This window comes from Botrytis fragariae (assembly GCF_013461495.1).
Source record: "Botrytis fragariae strain BVB16 chromosome Unknown tig00000112, whole genome shotgun sequence".
Taxonomy (NCBI): domain Eukaryota; kingdom Fungi; phylum Ascomycota; class Leotiomycetes; order Helotiales; family Sclerotiniaceae; genus Botrytis; species Botrytis fragariae.
The window spans coordinates 108,725-130,521 of record NW_023500997.1 but is presented as its reverse complement, the minus strand read 5'-3'; the positions used below and the strand labels follow the sequence as shown (position 1 = coordinate 130,521).

The 21,797-nt window shown below is 41.2% G+C and overlaps 7 protein-coding genes across 7 annotated transcripts; 3 read left to right on the top strand and 4 right to left on the bottom strand.

Annotated features, from left to right (window-relative positions):
• Positions 1-2,012: 2,012 nt before the first annotated feature.
• Positions 2,013-2,422, bottom strand: Bfra_007594 (uncharacterized protein; the record flags this gene model as incomplete). Its single annotated transcript, XM_037337966.1, has 2 exons — positions 2,013-2,160; positions 2,220-2,422. 2 exons carry the CDS (start codon positions 2,420-2,422, stop codon positions 2,013-2,015), a joined length of 351 nt encoding a protein of 116 aa, XP_037190029.1.
• Positions 2,423-5,602: 3,180 nt separating this feature from the next.
• On the top strand, positions 5,603-6,253 carry Bfra_007593 (uncharacterized protein; the record flags this gene model as incomplete). The annotated part of the gene is made up of 1 exon (XM_037337965.1): positions 5,603-6,253. The coding sequence occupies one exon, from the start codon at positions 5,603-5,605 to the stop codon at positions 6,251-6,253; it is 651 nt and encodes a 216-aa protein (XP_037190028.1).
• Positions 6,254-9,482: 3,229 nt separating this feature from the next.
• On the bottom strand, positions 9,483-10,664 carry Bfra_007592 (putative carbohydrate-binding -like protein; the record flags this gene model as incomplete). Its single annotated transcript, XM_037337964.1, has 1 exon — positions 9,483-10,664. The coding sequence occupies one exon, from the start codon at positions 10,662-10,664 to the stop codon at positions 9,483-9,485; it is 1,182 nt and encodes a 393-aa protein (XP_037190027.1).
• Positions 10,665-12,201: 1,537 nt separating this feature from the next.
• On the bottom strand, positions 12,202-12,795 carry Bfra_007591 (putative het-s domain protein; the record flags this gene model as incomplete). Its single annotated transcript, XM_037337963.1, has 1 exon — positions 12,202-12,795. The coding sequence occupies one exon, from the start codon at positions 12,793-12,795 to the stop codon at positions 12,202-12,204; it is 594 nt and encodes a 197-aa protein (XP_037190026.1).
• A 3,589-nt stretch (positions 12,796-16,384) lies between these two features.
• Positions 16,385-18,071, bottom strand: Bfra_007590 (putative benzoate 4-monooxygenase cytochrome p450 protein; the record flags this gene model as incomplete). The annotated part of the gene is made up of 4 exons (XM_037337962.1): positions 16,385-16,544; positions 16,601-16,785; positions 16,838-17,950; positions 18,003-18,071. 4 exons carry the CDS (start codon positions 18,069-18,071, stop codon positions 16,385-16,387), a joined length of 1,527 nt encoding a protein of 508 aa, XP_037190025.1.
• A 105-nt stretch (positions 18,072-18,176) lies between these two features.
• Positions 18,177-18,596, top strand: Bfra_007589 (uncharacterized protein; the record flags this gene model as incomplete). Its single annotated transcript, XM_037337961.1, has 2 exons — positions 18,177-18,280; positions 18,479-18,596. The coding sequence occupies 2 exons, from the start codon at positions 18,177-18,179 to the stop codon at positions 18,594-18,596; spliced, it is 222 nt and encodes a 73-aa protein (XP_037190024.1).
• Positions 18,597-19,500: 904 nt separating this feature from the next.
• Bfra_007588 (putative amidohydrolase 2 protein) lies at positions 19,501-20,607 on the top strand (the record flags this gene model as incomplete). The annotated part of the gene is made up of 2 exons (XM_037337960.1): positions 19,501-19,525; positions 19,625-20,607. 2 exons carry the CDS (start codon positions 19,501-19,503, stop codon positions 20,605-20,607), a joined length of 1,008 nt encoding a protein of 335 aa, XP_037190023.1.
• Positions 20,608-21,797: the final 1,190 nt, after the last annotated feature.

Genomic DNA, 21,797 nt, shown 5'->3' with positions numbered 1-21,797 from the left:
AAGAAGTTTGATGAATGTCAGTTAAAAGCTTCACGTGCTTTTTGCTGCAGGTGTGAGGTGTTGCTTTCATTTGGGTATGAGATTGGTATGAGTGTGAATTCTGATTGCCATTGTGAGAGGAATTTGGTGATTGATAGATTGGATAATGAGTGGAGAGCGAAAGTTATAATTGGTCGGTGGGCATCTATGGATGAAGGTCTGCCGGGGTATTGACAGATATTGTGGAGCTTATGGGACCTCCGGATGGTGTAATGAATTGCAGATGGGAGAGGTGTGTTTTCATGCTTTTTTTGTTAGAAGTGGACTCTTAGATGGGTGGTGAGAGAGGGGAGGAGAGGAATGTGAGGTAATGAGGAGAGGGACAAATGATGGCTGCTAGAAGAAATCGCGATGGAAGATCCACGTCAAGTATACAATTTGAGGGGGTGCGTAGTTGTTTAAGAGCTAGGGCTCGCTGTATTCACTGCTGCTATTTCTCTCTTTATATGAGAACCACGAGTGTGATCATGCATCTTCCTCTGTGATTGGGTTGTTAAAATACACACAGGATGACAACATGGTGTTCCATGGCCACCTTGCAAGTGCTTTGCTCCTTTTGTTTCATGGTTTGAAACTCTCATACTTTGCCTCAGCCAGTTTCGTATCTATATGCTGGTATTTAGTATTTTTCTATTGTCGACCTTTTATTTTCGGGTTTGCAGATATCATCTCTTACTGCTGCTGCTGCTTCCCCTCTTTGTTGCCATTGCCTATCATAAGACTGACATTTACAGACTTGAGAAGATGGGGTTTTTTACTATTATTATTGTTCTATAAACTTGCCATAACTATATTACATTTTATTTTTTGATCGAACGCATAGCAGAGGACAGAATAGTTCGGGACACCTGGATATTTGGAAGAAAGAATAAGATCAATACGTCTTGGGTCAAACATGCAGAATTCCCTACCCTCACATGCCAGTCTATTGAGCGTTGTTAGGAGTATAACAGCCGTGATAGTGGGTCGGACAGGGAGTTTGGCTTTTCCATTTTGCAGATCATCGATATATTCCCCGGATTTCATGGGGGGAGTGCTACTTACCTGCATATTTTCCCGCATCACACACTCTCAGATCCTCAGTATGCTTCAATATCTTCTTATATCGACCACTAGCAGAGTCTCGAACAGCCCCAGACTCCATCAAGGTGGCCATAAGATTTACAATCTTGGGAAAGACCTCATTAATTGGTTCTCGGGTACAAACAATGAAAAGGTCTTGACTTTAAACATGTGCTTGTAATATTCTCGAGCAGATTAATGGCTTGTAGTCATCGCTGTAGCTCTCGCTGTGTGTTTTGTGTAAATTCTCTTCACGAGTTCTTGCTGCTATACTCTTGATGTTACCTTGATCATACAATAATAGAATAACGGAGAATCCCCTCTCTACGCCCTTGTTGAAAGTCTTGATGGTTCGCAAGCGCTGGCTACGGGAGTAGTATGTTTGATAGTTGTGATTGGGATGGATTTGAGATTGGAGGAGAAGCGATTCAATTGCTTTCAAGATACGACAAACAAGTCTACTAGACCTCAACCACTAACTTCTTCTATGATCCAAGTCATAGGGCGGAAGTAAAAGGTTCGTTGCGATTGGTCTTACTAACGCTTGAAGTGATTATTCATTTTCACATCACGTTGTAGTACCTAATCCAAGTCTGGCATGAACACAGTGACGGTAAACAGAAACTCCACTGAAAAAGTCACACATGGAGCCTCATTATATCACCTTAACCACGTCCAAAAGTCAACCAAAGACAGAGATGGTAGAATTCTCGTGATTTGTTCAATTACTAGCGTCGGTTGGTTATCACGTGAGCCGCTTCAAGAATTCCGCACATATTAAAACGAAATCTCGCGGCTCTCGATCTTCTTTCTTCCTTCCATAGACCAAGAATACCAACATGTAAGAACACCCCTTCTTTTCCATTGTTTTTAGTATTATTTTGGGGACTTTTTCTTTTGCGCCAAGCAGTTCATGTCGGAGGTCGAATACGCCTTTGTGTTCCTCGATGGATACCTTGGCCGCAAATAAGGTCGCAACTCAGTTGCGACGTTATCTTGATACGCTCGATCTTTGCTTTAAAGATAGCTGCACAGAATTTTTGGAAGACTTTGCTGACTCTTACTTTCTCAACAGTACACAATGTTTATCTCATAATAACTCTTGGTGTTGTTGGTACCTTGGCTCGGAACCGAATACCTTCTCACAGTATTCGGCCCTATCCTTCTCGATAACTCTTTTAACTTTCCTTTCAATGCAGTCTGCCAGTTGATGAAGATCATCTGGTCTTTTTTGGTTGGGAATTCCTCGAGTTGCTTCACCAACCGCTCTCTGTTGAGCAAAAAATCGGTCGCCTAATAAGCCCGAATAAAAAATTACCATTGCATTTGATGCTGTTTTATTCCCTCTGTCCTGGAGTCTCACCTGATATCTAAACAAGAAACCGATCTTTTGCGATTTGGGCGACTTCATATTTCACAGAGGCTCACTTTCTACTTTTGAAAATACTCGCTGGGCAATCAAATCTTTGGAGTGCTTTCATTTCCCTGCAGCAGTAATCGCAGTCAGGTGAATTAAGTCGAAGGATTCCTACTTTTCTATTGTTCTTCAGAACTGGAACTGTCCAACAAAAGGTCAAACTTGTGTGGTAATAATCTAACGTCACCAAACAATATCTACCCGCTGAGTTCAAAATGCGCCAAGGGCGAAGAATTCGAGGAATAGGGACCGCGCTCATGACAATTGCGCAGTTGTGGGACTCGCGAGTTGAGACATAAAGCTACGCATTCAGCACGCACAAGGGCTTCAAATATGGATTGTTTGAGTTTCGGTAAACAATAGTGCGAGCTCTTCTACGCTGGATTTGACAGCTGTCATGCCAATCAGGAGATGGCTCCGGGCCAGGGAATGGTATTGATGCACAACTGAATCCGAATGTGAAAGGTGAGCGCCAAAAGGAGGATTCAGTCAGACTGAATTGCGAAACAAAGTCTGATCATGGTTTGTAATTGTCAAGCTAACGTTTTGAAGATCGGAAATCAGAGCACAAAACAATCCGAACTAAGTACACGTTATACGACAACTTCTCTTCCGAGACTGACTCGACCATCCTCGACGCATAATCTTCTTTCGGGACAGCTGCGACTCCACAAAGAGATAGCCTGATATTTCTTTAACTGAGACGCCAAGCATAACACAGCTGATACTATCTGTTTCGCTGATGTATAAAAGTCAAAGTTCCATACTGTCATGAGTCTTATTGTGGAGGAATATCGACTACCAGGCCGGAAGACAACATCCACACACTCGTAGAGCGGATAGATTAGGTTTGGATTGTGCGTTCGAAAATACATTAAGGGATCAACTCCGACTACAGAGATTATTTTCCGTAGGGGGGAAGGAGGGTGGGAAATGGACTGGGGTGCACTCGCGGAGTTTCGCAGACAAGTTTTGGGGGAATTCGAAAACTTCCATGCAAAACTGTGTATCGTTTAGGTTGAAACCTTACGAACGAAGGAGTACAGTAAATTTAGCTGCGCTAGTAACAATAGCCCTGCAGAGAAAATGCCAATGATTAATTGCTAGTCCATTGTTTATAAATCTCAATGAGTATGCGTTAATTTGTGTGGATAATCGTCATTTTTAGGGCTGCTATCATGAGGCCACGAAGTTCGACGGGCGTCGGAGTGATGGGATGATTTCTGCCTATGTTGTGTGGTTGTTAGCGATGTTATTCCTTGATCACAGCACGATTCCGTTCTAAAGGTCCTACCTGTTGCGTTAGTATGGGGAGTTTGTTCTGAGGGCGCTATTGTAGATGCTCGCTGCGGTCATTGTCAGTACTTCACCATCGCATTCAATAAAAGTGTAGCTTTTTGTATGCGTCTTTTAGAACCCTCTTTGCGGTATCGATCGATCGTTTTCCTTGTGCTACTTCTATTCATTGCGATGGCAGTTATAGAATACGGTAGCCAGAAAGCAGTCCCAAGGAGCAAATTAAAAGCCACAAAGTTAAGGTGATGTCTTTCGAAAAACTTTTGCGCCAGATTCATCACTGCCATCTACTTGGAGTAGGCTGTGATACGAAAGGATCTAGATGGCCAAAATTTTATCGGGACATGGACTGCAGGGAGTTACAGAACGTTTAGAACATGCCAAATTTATAGTTTGTGATAGCGGAGAAAGCTATACAGTATCGGATGAGTATCAAATATTGATTTGGCAAGTGCTCTTGAGGTCGTATTCGTTCAAGCTTCGTAGATCATAATTTCTATGCGAATGGTATCGATCGATCTACCCAAAAACTTGAATCTGTTAAGGAACATGACTGCCATAAGACCTACTGTCCGCAACCGCCTATTATTACTTCTTGAAAATTATTGCAAATGCTCACCATTGCTCGTAGCGGCCAATCTTCACTTTAGTGTTGCTATGAATCACTCCCTAGGGCTGCGATGGTGACGTCACTAAAGTTTCGTGTATCAAAACCGACTGCTGATACTACGATTCCTGTTAGTCATGAAATAATCCAAGTAGCTGAGATAACACAATCCATGTCATATAATAGAATTATCCATCCAAATCTGCCAAAACTTTACTCAATTATCAAACAGTTACTTCTTATTCCGTGAATCCCGGGAAGTGGGGCCTGATTATAATTCGCTTAGGGCTGAAGCTAAAGGGGTCGCGCCTTCCCTTAATATTTAGGGTTCTAAAAGCATAGTCTTTAGTTTGAAAATTTGGGCTTGTTGATCAATAGACTATTCTGGAACTCTGAATTGCTGGAAATGTGTAGATTGTTAAGCACATTGCATTTTCTGGGTTGATCTGAGATATTAGATCTTCTTGGTACTTTGAGATAATCTGAGATATTGAATAAATCTGGTACTTTATGGCCAAATGATATACTTGCTATCATTTATACAATTAAATACCTCCAGTTAATTAGGTCCTCTGGTTGACTTTCTCTAGTTCATACACTTAAAGTATTTGGAGTGCTAAACTCATCTAAAATGACCAAATTACATAGTACATTGAACTGGTTTGAAACCTCAAGTTCAATCGAATCATCAAAACAAAATCAGCAAATCACAGTCTCGTTAGTACTACATTGAATCTAGACAATAGAAATCTAGCTCTCTCCCCGCCAGGAATGACAGGCGGAGGGATCCACTATACACTAAAATATAGTTTCGATTTACAACAGATCTTTCATTCAATACTAGTGTATTGTAAGGCTCAGTGGCTCAGTGGTACATAGAATAGCTTGATTTATCATGTCGTAATTGAAAAGAATAAGAGCTTTAGGGTGAGGACTACTTGTAGGGGAAAGTTTCCACCGCGCTGTATATAGGCTTACCTCCCCCGCCATCATTTCTTGTTTCCTTTTCCTCTTCATCGTCAAAACAGATCACAAATTAGAGTATACACACAGAAAGATACAGTTCTTGCTTCTTTAAATCACAAATCATCTCAAATTTGCCTCTTTTAACACTCGGGTATTTCGGTCTACCCACCATTTTCAATATTTCGTCTCAATACACACTGAGACAAGGAGAAAAGATGGCTTTCCTCCAACCGGGCTTTTGTCACTATGGCCCCTCGACCAGAGCTGTGGAGCTTTGCATCCCATCGTTCTGCGTTGCGGATGAAAAAGTCTGGCGTCCGGAGTTCGTCTCCGATTACTTTTCTACCAGAAGATTGGCGGTAACACGCTATATCAACTGGTTGATCAATGACGTGGCGGCCCGGGCAAGGCTGGAACACGCCGAGGAGGCTTCTCTTTTGGAGGCCCCTATGCAGGTGATCAAGTGGAGTGATCCTGCACCAATCGAGGAGTGGATTCGCGCCACAGCCTCTGTAAGACTGGCTGGGCAGACGGTCAGCCGGCACTCGGTATCGTTCCGTGGGGAAGTACCGGGAATCCTCAGACCAGGATTGAGGCAGGCAATCTTTTCTAAAAGTTGCCAGCGTGTTGTTCCAGTGGTCTTTGGCTCTTTGGAGGACGCTTCGGTGGCCTCCGCGGAAAGACAGAGTGGTCGTTGCAGCGGCGAACCACCATTTTCGAATGCACCGGATCCAAAATCTTTGGTCCGCCGCGGACTCCTCTTCTTTCCGGAGCTGGACGTCCGCTATATGTGGGGTGTCGAGTATAAACGAGCGAAGGCGCGATTCCTATTGGAAGTTTATGGAATCGACCTCTTGTGCGTTTAATGTGGGGCGTTGGTTTCGTGGGTTTGATCTTGTTGTGGGCGTTGGCTCTGTGGATGTTGGCTTTGTGGGTTTGGTCTTTTTTTCTTTTGCGGGGGTTGGCTTTGCGGGCTTGGTCTTTTTGCGGGGTTGGCTTTGTTTGGGATTTTTTTACTTTTCTGTCATCTAAAGATGACTTCAGCGGTTTGTGGGCGTTGACCTTGTGGGCTTTGGAATGGTGGGGATTGGCTTATGTGGGCGTCGGCTTTTCTGTCATCTTACGATGACTTCAGCGTTTGACATTAAAAAAAAAAAAAAAAAAAAAGTTTCATTTGGGGGTATAAGATATCATCCTACAGCGGGAGTTGGCTTGCTCCAGATACCTCCATTTGGAGATCCTCCTCGGAATTCCGTGGAGCTTCTGGGAGAAGCACATCAAGTGATGTTTAAAGCCCAATAAAAAAGATCATATTTTTTATGACAGAAATACGAAGGCCTGTGCTCTGATCGTTCTCCCTTTTGAAGATTACTCTCCTAACAATGGTCAAAATAGATATATTGGCCTCGCTTGATGGTACCATACCATCCGTACTTTTGTTGTACCACTGTCCTCGATGGCTTGATGTTGAATTCATTTATGCTCGTGCCGCACCGTAGACAAAGGTCATGTACTCCACATCAGTTTGTTGTTCCGATATCTGCTGATCAAGTAAATTGTCGACAGAGACCTTTAACGCGTCCTAAGATTACACTTCGGGGGGGGGGGAGGTATTTGAGTTTAGAGATACGTCTCATTCTCTGTCAGACACGTCCTGAGAATTATGATCGTCACGTGTTCCTGATCAAAGGTTTATGGTATTGGAAGAGAGGCGAGTCCCACTCCAATTGATTATGTACAAGAATAAAATGAAATCCTCATTTGTCCTCTTCTCGTCTCATCTCATCCCACTAGATATCTAGACATCTGACAGCGTGTTGATCTCGTCTCATTATTTTCGATTCTTCTGGAGCTTCTGTCTAACAATCGATGACCATGATCAACATAGTCAAGTATTTCTTCACCATGGTTCACGATGAGAGTCCAAGTGCTTGCTGAGATATATCTAGAGATGCAAAGGCTAATCACAATTCACCTAGACGAAGAATCTTTATCCAATGTTGTTTTCTTGGCCTGTGAAATAAATTCTGATATTAGCCTTTTTGGTACAGACAAGTAGATGTTCGGAAGATATAAACATGTTATGGGCTATTCAAGATCAATCATTATCACTCCGGTTGCGGTAACAATCATCATTAGCAGCTGTAGCCAATTTAAGTTTGGAATTTACTAACGACATTAGTTTTCTTAGTGCCAGGCTACTCAATAATGACTTGATGAAATCATAGATAATATCTGATGACAAGTGACTACTGTAAATGGTTGAGACTAATCGATTTTAGTCCATGAGTATGCCTTCTGCGCTAGCTAGAGAATTTATTTAAATACCTTTATGCCTCGCGGTTCTTCCCATTCTTCTCTTTTTTTCCCTCAGAACATCAATCCAAAGCTAAGTATTCCCATTCCATCATTCACTTCCTTATTCATTTCCTCACTTTCTTTTGGATTGTTTACTAAAATTATTCAGGGCACAGTGGGAACATTGGCAATCCTTAGTTCTAATGCTGCTTGACAGTGCTTGCACCTTGATTGCTCTCATGACCCATTGCTCTTCGAAAGCGGTCTCCTTGAAAGCAGCACAGGCATGAGAAATATTTTGTTCTTTTGGCCAGATGAGACCGATGGTCTTGTCTGAGAACATATGGGCACGTTGGCTTGTGGCATTTGGCATATGGTATTTGGTTTGTGGTATTTTGACTCATTTTACATGGGAAATGTGGTTTAGATGACTGCGAGGCAACTTGCATCGTCTTGTCATGCATTTCCACATTGATGGTCTAGAAGCTTGTGAGGAAACTCGCATCTTCTTTTATTTTTTCCTTTTGGGGTTTTCTTTACACATTGCACGTTGAACACTCTGTCGTTTAGAGGCTTGTGAGGCAACTCACATCTTGTGGATCATTTTTATAAATGGTATAGAGATTTGAATGGAAACTCTCATTCTCTTTGACTTAACGTCCATTCACATGGTTAATCGAGATATGTAAAAGCTTGAGAGGAAACTTTCATCTTTCGGTGAATCAGCACAAAGTATTCTGTGGTTTGGAAGTTTGAGGGGCAACCTTCATCTTCTATTTACATTCTTTAAGCAATCTGTGAGATAGAGGCTTGTGAGGCGACTTGCATCTTCTTGTGGCTTATTTCCTTTGGAGCTGCTACACATTCGCATTGAGCTTTTTGAACTGTAAATATTTGCAAATTGATGGTCGGCGAACCATCAATATGTTGGCTAAATGTGGGTTCTGGGGCCATTGGGATTGGGGTATCTTACTCCAACTTGAAGGCCTGCTAATCAGGAATATTGATCCGGTGGTTTTCAATAGAAAGACATGTCTCTATGTGTGTAGGGAAAGACTCCATAGCTGGTTATCATTCATCCGTGGTACGTTGTTACTTCGAATCGGCCAATATCTAGAAAATTCTGCTGATCTAGCGCGCCTCTCATCTTGCACTCGCACACTTTACGCAGATGCGGAGAACAACACAATTCATCGCCAAACAGCCTAGGAAGCTCATATCTAATGATTCAGGAAAAAATAAATCCTAGGTCCAACTACGTTCGATAGACGATTTGCTAGCTCGGAAAGATTAGGGGTAAACTTTATCTCGATATCGCCTTCGCCTGCGAGATAATACTCACAACCAGTCGTAGAGAAGTTTTCATGGGGCTATGCATGCAAGATTTTGTTTGAAGATAAAGGATTTGAAGTCGAATTATTGAGATGTTCGAGCAATCTTGACAAGTTAACAAGATCATCCAAAAGCCCTACCTGGGTGTTTCCAGTTTAACTTTGAAGCATTCACGAGTGGAAATCAATTTCTTGGTTTGCAAACAATTCACGCGTAGATTTATAAAGATAACATTCTAGTATTATTACTGGTGTACATATTAATGCATTACATCATCCCACCAACTTCCACCTTTCAAAAATCACAAAGATAAACAAATCTTCTACAAATAGTCCGTGGACCATTCATACAAAGTATATAATTTCTGAACCCTAACAAATAACGAATAAACAGCAGCGTTTATAGGGCCTCTCACAAACAACCCGCAACCCGAACCACTTGTGAATATTTGAAGAGTACAGATATTTAATATGCAGCCCGGCGAGCAAGAGTTGAATTGCTGGCAATAGTCGAGTTGGAGCTAGCTGTAATCTTGCAGTTTGCTGCGTAGTTTGGATTTGTAGAGTTGGACAAAGTGTAAGAGGAATCAATAGTGTAAACGTCGGTTCCACTAGTATAACCAGTGTTAACAGCATAAGTGATATCCCATGTGTCGGTATACATGGCACAAGCTTGGCCTTGAGCAACACCATTTAAGTAAAGGATATAAGTATTGATGAATTGACAAGTTTGTACGCTGCCAGTTGCAGGTGGATGAGCAACATTGAATGCAGTGGTGGCATCACAAGCTGCGGTGCAAAGGCTAACATCGAATGGTGTATCAGTGAAGAAACGAGATCCGAGGTAAGTATCAGCCTTGTTGCAATCCAATGGAGCATTGATAGAAGCTCCTGCAAGGGATGTAGGTGGATTATATCCGCCTGGTGTTGGGAATGAATTGACGTTGTAACCGTTTGATCCTGCAATGACAACACGGAATGTGCTGCGCCATTGACCATCATTGACTGCAGTTTTGGCATCAATTGCACCACCCCAGAAGACACATTTGACGTTGGTCATGGATGATGGGTTTGTGCAAGAAGCGCCTGGATCGACAGATGGGTCGCGTTCAAAGTAGATATTGAAGGCATTGCATCCAGCGATATCGGAACACTTGTTAGCACAAACATTGGTATCGTATGTAGGCAATTGTGTGAATCCCATGTACTTCAAAGCATTATTGGATGCTTTAAGGTTGACAAAAGATCTCGTAAAGCCAGATGGAGTTGCAGCACTATTGGCTGCATCAGCAAATGGCTGATAAGCTAAAAAAGAATCCGGATCATCCGCTGGGTTGGTTCCAGTATAGACGGTTGCTGGTTGGGTTGAGCAATCACCGTCTCTGGCCTCGAGTTGACCAGATTCCCGTTTTGTGGCCAAGGTGGTTTCTGTTGCCTTGACCGCTGAACTTGTAGTAACAGCAGCGGCGGCCGAGGAGGTAGCAGCAGTAGGATTATATGTGACAACCTCAGCAGTAATACCGACTGGTACACTTTGAACAGATTGTACAACAGGGTTAAGGGACTTGAAGTCAATCTTTTGAGGGTGAGGAGCGGCGTTGGCACCTGCAGCAGTCAATGCCACCAGGGCGAAATCCGTGAAACGCATTTTTAAGAAGAGGGATCTATTAAGATTTGAGAAAGGAGTATAAATATGAACTCAACGAGAGTGTTTCGAGAGTGTTTAAAGATTGTTAAGAATTGAATGGAAAGTTTCGAGAATGAAAGACTGAGCTGAGGATACTCTGGTAGATGACGGAAAAAGAAATTATATTGAAGGAAAATGACATATACTTATACACAATAAATCACAAGACTATCAACCATGTTCTCGAATCTGAACTGAAGTTCTCAAACTTGACTAAAATTTTAAAGATACCGATATCGAATTTTCCAGTAATTGGTGTCGAATATCCCGTTGCTTGACTTTTCATGGAATGCTTTGAGCTGCTTTGATAGAAAATGGAAGTTTCAAGTGCCTAAGAATTAGCTATAGCCATCCCCGAAACTATTTTAATACTAGTCCAAGTTTTTGCGCCGTCACTAAGCTAGAGTGCATGTTTCCGCTGAATGTTGTGAATGGTAGCAAACCGCCTTGTAAGGTAAGAACAACCTTATCAAACTCATAAACTCATTGACGCTCAGCCAGAATAGTGGGATGGTGGAGATAAGTACCATTTCTTCCTCTTTTTTAAGATTATGAGGGGACTGAGGGTATGTAATACGAGAAAAATTGATGAATTGCAGCAGAATATTGTTCTTAAATTAGTTTGATGTCAAAGAGCCATAGGGCCGAGCACAACATTTTGAGCCGCCACTTTCTCCACATACCAGATAGCCAAGATAGGAACAATACCGTGGCGTCGATCAGAAGGGTTTAAGCTTTAAACAATAATCAATGCACCGAGATCTTCAGTGCGATTATCTGGTTCTGAACAAACCAGTCACGAAATGTCGATCGCCGTTGGATCAACAGATATTCAACAAGGTGAGTTTAAATCAACCTTTGACGATGTCGGGAGATGCGATATCAAGATGTTCTTCTTGTTCAGCGTTGACAAACACTAAGTACCGAAAGTATGGCGCAATATCCCCTTCCTGTTCTTACTCGTACGACCAAAAAGTATGTAACCCCGAAGCTAGCAAGATGCCTATCCCACAACATGATAACCCGCAAGAGGACTAGCATAAATCTCTTAGTGGGGAAGTTCAATACTTCCCGACAGCACGAGTAACTTAATCCGATCTTTAATTTACCCAGAATCGGTATCTAGTCAAAGCAACTGGTCTGATCAAATTTCGGAAACAGGGTCCACATGTCAACAATGCAGAAATCTAAATCTGAGAGCTTGGCATTCTACTTCGGATCTAGGTGATAATTACAATGACTTGCTAGTTGAAGTGTTATCCAATCGCTAAACTTTCAAACTCGGCACATATCTGTACTCTGACACAACTAGACGATGATAATTGATGTACTTGTTATGTGTATGACTCTTCACTACTCTTCACTATGACAATTCGGGTGAAAACATTATGAGGAATGAGCTTGATAGAGAGGTAAAAATGAATCTCCAATCTTGATTCAGATACTTTATATTTCTTAAACTATCAGGGTTTTAGAGTTTCAACTCAAGCTGTGGCGACTACGAAAGCTCTAGCCCCGAAAATTCATTATCATTCTGGCGAGACAACAATTGCTTCGCATTCAACTTATCAATAATCTCGGTTTGAAATGCCTCCAAAAATGTCGGGGAATCAGTATGGCCTTTGTACACATCATCCAAGCAAGAAACGACTGGTTCCATATAAGTAGTTCCCATGTGATAAGGGATACTCTTCTTAGCAATACTCTTGAAATTTTCACTGACCTCTTCTTTATCAATAGTCGTGACATCAAGATCGAGACCCTTTACTGCAGAGTCAAAATGATCTTTTGCGATCCTCCATGTTGCAATCTCGAGGAGAACCACTCCCAGAGCATATATATCATGAATTTTGGTAAAAGTCATATGAGGGCGGTCAGGATGAAGGTAGAGAGCATCGCTATTAGTTGTTTGTTGATAGTGTGCATAAGTTTTCCCTTCTTCTGGACGTGAGTAACCAAAACCCACGAGGTATGGAGACCTGAGCATAAGACTTTTCTTTGATCGATGTCTGAAAAATACGACGGATCTACCATACACACTTTTATGAACCCATTCATCAGCATAAAATACCCCAATACTTTTCGTAATCATTTCGGCTACTTGGAATCGAGTTGCTACTGGAAATTGTTCACCTTGGTTCCTGCTAATATCCTCTTGTCTTAGTTATACTCTCATCATATTTTGTGGGTTTTTAATATACCCTGTGGTGGCAAAATTAATATTCCGGACGAAGATAAATTCAATATAAATCCCTATACAAATTTATATTTCGTACATTACGATATTGATATATATATATTCGTCAATGATGAATAAAGCTCTTTGTTATTGACGAATCAAATCGGTTCTTTTTGCGATCCGTTTATTATTGAATTTTAATAGAAAAAAAGAAAATAAGGGCTCTAAGAGGCCTTAGGAATTTCGAGATCTTCGAATATTAGAGTTGTAGATAAGGTGGACGGAAGGGAGCGAGCATACGAACTAGGGGGAGGTCAAAGAGGTGAATTAAAGCTAAAGGGGAGAGGGGGGAATGAGCGTAGGAGCTAGAAGATGGATGGAAAGCATTAGCCGAAAGTCTAAAGGGGAGTATCCCCATTGCTTGCCACTCACTTTCAATTTATTCTTCAATCAAAAGCTTTACCATTGCGCTACGCAATACAGAATGTACTGAATAAACAAGAGAACAATCTAATTTGAATATATATAGATATTTCGATCTGAAAATGATTGCCTTAGGCTAAAACTTAAAAGCTTTCCAAATTCAAGAATTTCATTAAGACCTTATTGATTAGAATAAATCTTGTAAGGTATAGAGATTTAGATTAATTATATTAATACTTTAAAAACGATTTATTCAATATATAATGAAGGTATTGTAGAATTTATGACAATTACGAAAGGATCACTTCGTCAACCACGGATTCTGCCACCACAGGGATAGAGAAAGATGGAGAGCTTCGATTTGCAAGTTTTTTAATACCACGTCAAGGCATACAATCCAACTGAAAACATATTTATTTATATTATGGCTATATGTGATTTCCCGTGAATGCTGGACATTTTACTTAGCATGGGCTATTGTTTACTGAAATGCATTAGTATTACAAAAGCTTCACATTATGTAAACAATGGATTAGCCGAATCTAAGCCGTAGACCTTGCCTAGATTGATCTTCTAGCTATATATTAATTCTTCCATCAAACAGTTTACAGCCAAAGGGCAAGCCTCATGTCCATGCACTAACCAAAAGAGTGCAACGTATTGCTACCTCTCCATTCGTACAGGAATCACGATCACTATTATGCTATTCAAAGCTGAGCATCCCAAGATGGATTGTGGTTAGCCATATTAGCCCTCAAGTTTTCTTGAAATCTCCTTGCTCTGCGTCTCCTCTCTCATCTGCACCGGCCCGTGTAAGTTGACATTCGATGTCTTGAACGCATTTATCGATTATACTTTGTATGGCACGCGTTCTAGTGGAGCTGAGGGAGGACTATCTGGGGTGACCTGAATAAGGGATGACCATTTAGTTGGACAGAAACTTTCAGATCTATTTGGGATGGCATTTTTTGTTTGGTATTGGGAGTCTTGATGTAGATGTTAGTTGGGCTATGGCTACCTTGTGGTTATCTGGAGGTTGCTGAATTTAAACCAGGAAGAGAAAGCTCAGTGGGAACGGGTCATTATATAAGATCGCAGGGAGAAACTATAGTCTTCGAACCATTCACAGATGTTGAAGTGTCTACTTGTAAATTGAATGAAATGTAATGATTACAGGCTGTGAATAACCTAGGATTCACATCTCCTGCCATTTCTCCTAATATGAATGGTTGGCGAACAGAGAATGCCAAAGTTGCAATGAAACAAACATTCGAGAATTCATTATGAATGTTGCCTTCTGAAGGTGAGCCATTCATGACTTGTAGGGGCACCACTTCGTGCCGGATAACTTCACAAAAATTTACGCAAGTCGAGGATGAAAGGCAACTATTATCGAATATGTTATGGTTAAACCGGGTTGTCGTTCTTCTATCTGAAATTCCTTTGGGTAGAAGATACATAACACTGGTCCTTTGTCAAGACGTCATTGCTTTAAGGTATGCCAGGCTATATCGGCTGTAATAAAGAACGGTGAACTACATAGTGAACTCCCGTGTGATGAAGGTAAATATTTCTTGATGCTTTCACTTGAAAGAGATTAAATGGAAAGTTCACGTCTTACTGATCTCAGCAATATCAAGACATCTCTGGCGAAAATACGCTCAAAATTGCAGCATAATCAAAGCGACCGCAATCCCATTACAATTAGGACCAATTTATGATGATTCAAAGATTGTGTCTCTGACAGAAACATGAGATATCTGACAACTCCTTCGAACTCAAAAACATGGCGAAGAGGTCGTCAAAACCCGACGTTCAACAAGAATTCTTACTGAAAAGTACGTTCCGCGGCCACTGTCCCGCCAACCAGGACCTACAAATTTCAACACGCTTCCACGTGAAGTTCAAATGACCATATTAGGCAAAGTCGTTGATGAAACTCCTAGACACCTGATATTGGATCAAGAACTTACGAAACTTCAACCTCGCCAGCATCTGCCACAATTTTGGACCCTTCTGAGGATCGATCGTACAAGTCGAGCTGTTGCTCTCTTGAATTACAGGCTCCTATTCGAAGGAGACTGCCCATTCAGACCCGAAAAGCATTATATGTATTTCAATCCTGATATTGTCACGCTTTGTATATTGGATTGGTCAATTCTCACGTCTTGTTGGCGTTGGGAGACCGATCTTGATCTCTCATCGATCAAACATGTTGAGTGCGAAACTAAAGACTATACATACGTCTTGAATTTGTTCGATCATTTAGATACAATAAAAGTTCATTGGCCTATCGCATACACCAATTTTGGAAACGCGTATCCGGGGCTAGAAGTCAAGATAAGAGATTTAAAGGATGATATTGAACAGTGGATCGAGGAATAGCATCCTGAAAGATGCAAACCTGAAGTTGAAGTAGTCTTTTCCGCGGAAAGAATCGCGTCGCATAAACGAAAGACTCCGGTACTTATGACCCCTTCAGATTCCGAGTATATGTATTAGACCTTATCGTCGGAGCTCCTTGGAGGCAACATCTGGCAATACTTGAACGGACGCAGATTTTGGGACTTCTTAAAGGCGCAAATTTAGGAAAATTGATAAGCATGTTTGACCATCTTCAGGAATCCCGTAGAATAATAGTATTTGATCTGTAATAATACTCCCGAATGTCGCACTTGGTGACCATAGATGATGTTTGCCGATTATGGCGCTTAGGCGCTAATTTACAGCACATGCGACGCGAGTTTAGCTTCTGATAACGATTACGCCCAGGTAACTTCATCGACCACATGAAATTCTAAACCACATTCTGCTCGAACTTCAGATGACCGGGGTGAAATGTTGCTAATCTCTGAAAGAATTGATACTTTTACTATTCGTTTCTTCGGACCCGCGACGCGATTGACCACGCACACGACGCGTAACAGGTACCCCAAGTCGTTACTTCTGAGCCCTTCGGAGACCATGTGTTGATACGTCATTCAAAGTAGATCAAGATTTGATATGTAACTGGGCATGTATTAACAATTGTTCCCTACACTTCTTTCTGCCAGTATGTTGAATACTCTCATCCCCCGCCTCAGACCTCTCTCTCCTTCAACTTTACATGCAAAGCTTTTGGTTCAAACACAAGGTACGCTCGCTGATCAGTCCAGTTCCAGTCATCCTTATCTACCAACTCCATTTCGAAATTCCATATCATTCTAGCTAGTGTTACTCGGGCTTGGGCCAGGAATGTTCTGGTATGGACGTGTTAGCATTGGTCATGAATTTCGAAGAGGCTGCCTGAACATACTTTCCTCCCATACAGTTTCTTGGACCAGCTGAAAAAGGCTTGAACACTTCTTTTTGATCCCTTCCAAATCGAACATCATATAGAGAGTGGCTTATCGGAAGAAAACGTTCTGGGTGAAATACTTTTGGTTCAAAGAAATTCAAGGGCGAAGTTTGAGCTGTCTGCATTGCTATGCCGATTACACTCTATGTTAATGTCAGTCACAGACAAGGCAAAAGTGGAAGATGACCTAGCTACTCCACCGGGTACCCATTGACCTGCGACGGCTGCACCTTCAGGAGGAACATTCCTAGGCAGATGAATTGGTGTCGGGTGATGAATTCTCAATGTCTCATTTATGACTGCCTCCAAATAAGGTAATTCTGATGTCGATTGAACAGTGATATTCTTTTCTTCCGAGTAATATGACTTTACTTCTTCAGTCAATCTCCTCATTGTTCGTGGATATCTCATCAAGAAATAACAAGCGGTAGCCAACGCAACAGTGGGCAACTGACATCCCGCTATCACAATAGCAAGACCATTGGTATTCAATTCCTTTCTCGTTATACCCTTTCCACCTTCTGCTTCAGTGACATTCCCAATAATGGGACTAACGAAATCAGATCTTTCGGCTCCCAGATCTCCCATCTCCAATCGATTGGTAATCCTATCCGATGCCAATTTCCAGTTTTGTGCTCTCATCTTTGCAGTTAATCGGAGGAATAACCAACCAAATACGACTTCGAGTGGATGAAATCTTTGGATGCTATTTCTTACGGATCCGAATTTGGCTCCCAAAAAGAATCCCAAAATCCACGAATGCTCATTATCTCCTTCAAGACCATGAAAAGATTCTCCGAACATGAGATCAGCATATATGTCCAGTGATAAATATCCAAAGAATTTTGCCAGATCTACTTCTCCATTAGGACATTTCATTGTTTCACGTCTCAATCTCTGAAGTAGCAGCGCTATGTATCCTTCAATAATCTTACTTTGCTCTCGAAGTGCTTTGTCAGAAAAAGCATTGGCAAAATTTCGTCGAATACGAACATGCGTATCACCAGTGGCTGTGAATAAAGACTCCGCGCCATTCATAGGAGGTGTCATGCTAAATGGATCTTTTGCCATTTGCGGTCTTCTGGTATACACATCTTTCCAGGCTTCAGGATAAATAGTAGTAAGTTCATCCGGAGCAATTCGAACCACTGGTCCATATTTCTTATGAAGTTCATCCAGATATTTGTAAGTGGTTCCAAGAATTACGTATCGTATCAGAGGTAATCTTGAGATCGCCAGACGTTTCGGACCTGGAAATTTGGATAATGGTGAGAAGTAAAGATTGTATATTGCAAAGACTAGATAATACTGGTATATGTTATTCTCATTGGCGTCGATCCAATTGTAGTGGGATACTTACAAAAATAAACAGGAATACTGCGAATACTGTTATTTCTTGACGACCCGGGAAAAAGCCGATCGACCACATGATCATGGATGAATCAAAAATTCAGATCATTGACTACAAAAGGAATTTTGGAAGCAACATTTACGAGAAAAAGATAGCAGCCTACGAGACTATCATCTAGTTCCAATGTCATCGAAATATGTTCAAGATCATCATTCTGACCATGAGGCCTATCCCGAGACAGTGGGGACAAATATTGTCAAGAGCGGAGAATCATGTCTTAACATAATGTGAGACTCTATTTGCCAAGTAAATCCGCGAATACCAACAGATGTAACCTCCCACACTGTTCAACCAAACGAGTAAGGAAGGTAGGTCAAGCTGATTTTGTGCTAGATGGTACTAACATGGCTATATGCTGTGTTTCCTGCCTTACCAAAAGTTATGCTCCTTCTAATTGAGGTTTGGTCTTCAAATTACTGTTATAGAAATGACTTTGCAAAAAGAGTTGTAGTAGTCTCTGATATGGTGCATCTTATTGTTGTTGAGTTACACAGAGTTACTCAATTACACGGTGTTGATTCTCGTGAACCATTTGATCGCTGAATCCGAGGATCGAGACCTTGATATGACGCAAACGTGTAAGGAATCTGCTTTTGTATACGAGATCTATGGAAATTGTTTCAACTTTCAAATATTGTCTTACAAGCTTAGGCATTCTATTCATGGACCTGTCTTCTGTCTTGGTATTCGAGATGAATCCACAATACAATTTGTTAAGACCAACTTTCCAATGTCTCTTCGTCAAGAAATGAGTTCTAGCGTCCGATTCGCTGAAAAAGGTCGAGAGAGCAGAAATGAAGCACCACCCTTAAGTAATGGTCGTTCAAGGTTGAGGATAACTTCAGAATCAACCTCGTATATTTGACATAGATATGGGATTGATCTGATGTAATTGGAGCTCTTGGAGTTTGTTTTCAGCATCAGGAGGTCAGACAATTCAAAAAAGAAAAAAAGGGAAGGAAAACAGCCTGCTATCATATATGACTGATCATGGGCCGTCTTGATGATATCATTACACAACTTCATCATTATACCAACGTTCAAATCTCTACCTGCAGTGTGAGTTACCTGAGCATGCAAACCAGCATCCACAATCGTCTCAAATCTAAACTGAGTTGATGCCACGTATGCACCTCAATCTAATAAACAGCCGAGACTGAAATGAATACATTATGCCGACGTTATCTGTAATATCAATATGCATCATAATTGTTGCAGTTATTTTTACAATAACATGCATAGTATTCTACAGTATGTCTCTTATCAATTATTACTAGAAGACTTACTAATCAAACTTGAAGTCAATAGAGAAGACGTCAGCTCTTTCTTATGTTATTATGGTAAACAATTTCGACTTCGGCATATTACACCACGATCGCAAATCGCTTGCGTTTTACCAGATACCCGACCAGTAAGAACAATAGAGAAAATAGATACTCATCATCATATGATCCCACCTGTCTATCTTGACCGTATGTACATTCCATTTAACCTTCATCGGTCTCCCCGAGCTTCTCATAATGAGTATTTCTCGGCATCAATCTGCTATAAAATCCTGATAACTTCACCAGATATCAAAGAAAACTCCAAAGAATCTAGTGATTTAATTTTTCCAACATGGTCTCCACAAATCTCTCTTGATTTTATGGCAAAAAATTCTATCTCGACCTCCATCCTATCATTTGCTCATACCGCTCTTGATGATTCGTCCCTCTGTCAGGGCATCAATATTTACGCCCATAACTTACGTCTTCAATATCCCACCAAGTTCGGCTTCTTTGCCACCATTCCAATCATAACTGTAGCTTCCCTACCAGAAGTACTTGCTAGCATCAAGTTTTGTTATGAAAAGCTCAATCCAGAAGGTTTCACACTTTTGACTAGCTATGATGGGAAATATCTTGGACACGAGCTATTTCGACCCGTTTGGGAAGAATTAAATAAAATTAGCGCGGTGGTATTCATCCATCCCATTGCTAATTCACTCTCTCCACAATCACTCGACAATAGTTCTTTAATCCCTCCTATTGTCGACTTTACACATGAGATGACACGCACAGCTTGTTCTCTCATCTACTCCAATACACTATCTTCATATCCAAAACTTAAGATCATTCTTTCGCACGCAGGAGGTGCTCTTCCTTATATTAGTTCCTCGGTTGCAAATCTAACTTTTGATGCTTGTCTCAGTGTTAAAACACCCGAGCAATTCATGAGGGAAGCGAGAAGCTTTTATACTGACTTAGCAGCGAGCAGTTATAGTGGACCAGTGGGGTATATTGAAAGATGGTTGGGGCCTGGAAGAACTACTTACGGCAGTGATTTCCCGTCCCCAATAGAGAGTACCATGATGAAAGAATCGGAGTTCTTGGATGATTGGATACACAAGAATGGAGATGAAGGAAAGGCTGTTTTGAGAGAAACTGCATTGGAATTATTCCCGAAATTGAAGGCTCAAATTGAGCAGACTCAGATTACTGAGGAGAAATCTGGGATTGAAAACCTAAATGCAAGCAGCGGAGGAAGTGATATTGCTTTCACTAATGCTGTTTGATGAGCAGATATTGGGACTGAAATTGTGTATCCTAGTTGAATGAATCGCTGACTTTATCGGTGCAAGTGTTGCTCATTTTGTAGTCCTTCATTTTCGAGTTTGCTTGTTGATGCTTTAACTTAGTCGATTATCTTGTTACTCATGACGACGTAGTTCTGAACTACCAAGAGTCTTGAGCATGAAGAGCAATAAGTGGTTTGGAGGCTTACGCTCATCCATATCACTAGAAACAATCAGTTGGATCTTTGTTATTAAGGGTATGCACACACTACTAGCCGTTCGAGAATCAAAATCGTACTTGATGTTGGCTTTGAATCATTTTAGGAGAAATCCACGTATTTAGGCCCTCTATCACTTCATTTCTTGTGTAACTAAATGCCAAATCTAAACTCCACCCTTTCTTTGGTCTTCCAAAGGTTTGTAAGATCAAATTCTCGTACTAGATGTTACATCGTCACATGTTTTAAACATTCCACCAAAATGCTCTAAATCCACTTCTCGACCTCAGATATGAGACTATGACTCTCCGAATAGCTGTGTATGTATTGTGCTTAGAGCCAACCTTTGAGTAACGTCGTCGCGTAACTCAAATGTTGATTCAAAATATTTGCAGTATAGGTCGAAACATATGCTCAGTACAACAGTTCATCGTGCAGAGAGAAATAAGCGGGAAGCTAATGAATAGTTAGATAGCAGTTGACCCCGATTCCATACCATGTTTTCATCCAAATTTCAACCTTAATAGCTTCCGGGTGGCCTGAAGATCCATGTTAAACGAGATTTGCCGTATCTTCCACAAGGCTACAAACAAACACCTGAATAGTAAATATGAAACTTATGCACAGATTCGATCGCGCGTATTGACTTCCCGCTGCAAATGTGTAAGTCGCACATAGGAAATTCTACAGTGAAGGACGTGGCGCTGCTGAAAAACTTGACGTGTCTTGATTCCATTGTATCGGTAAAAGGCGCGAAGTCCTACATTACTTGACGAATTGTCAGAGCGATGCGGAGATTAGGAATAGCTAGCAATGAGATCTCTTCCGGCATCCGGAAAACACTTGGAGTACTTGCAAGCTGTTTAGTAAGTAGTAGGTTACCGCCTTCATTCACCTTCTACAACATCTGCAGTAAAACACAAACCGAATTCAGACGATTGTCCAAAACATCAAGATATCTCAAATCTACAA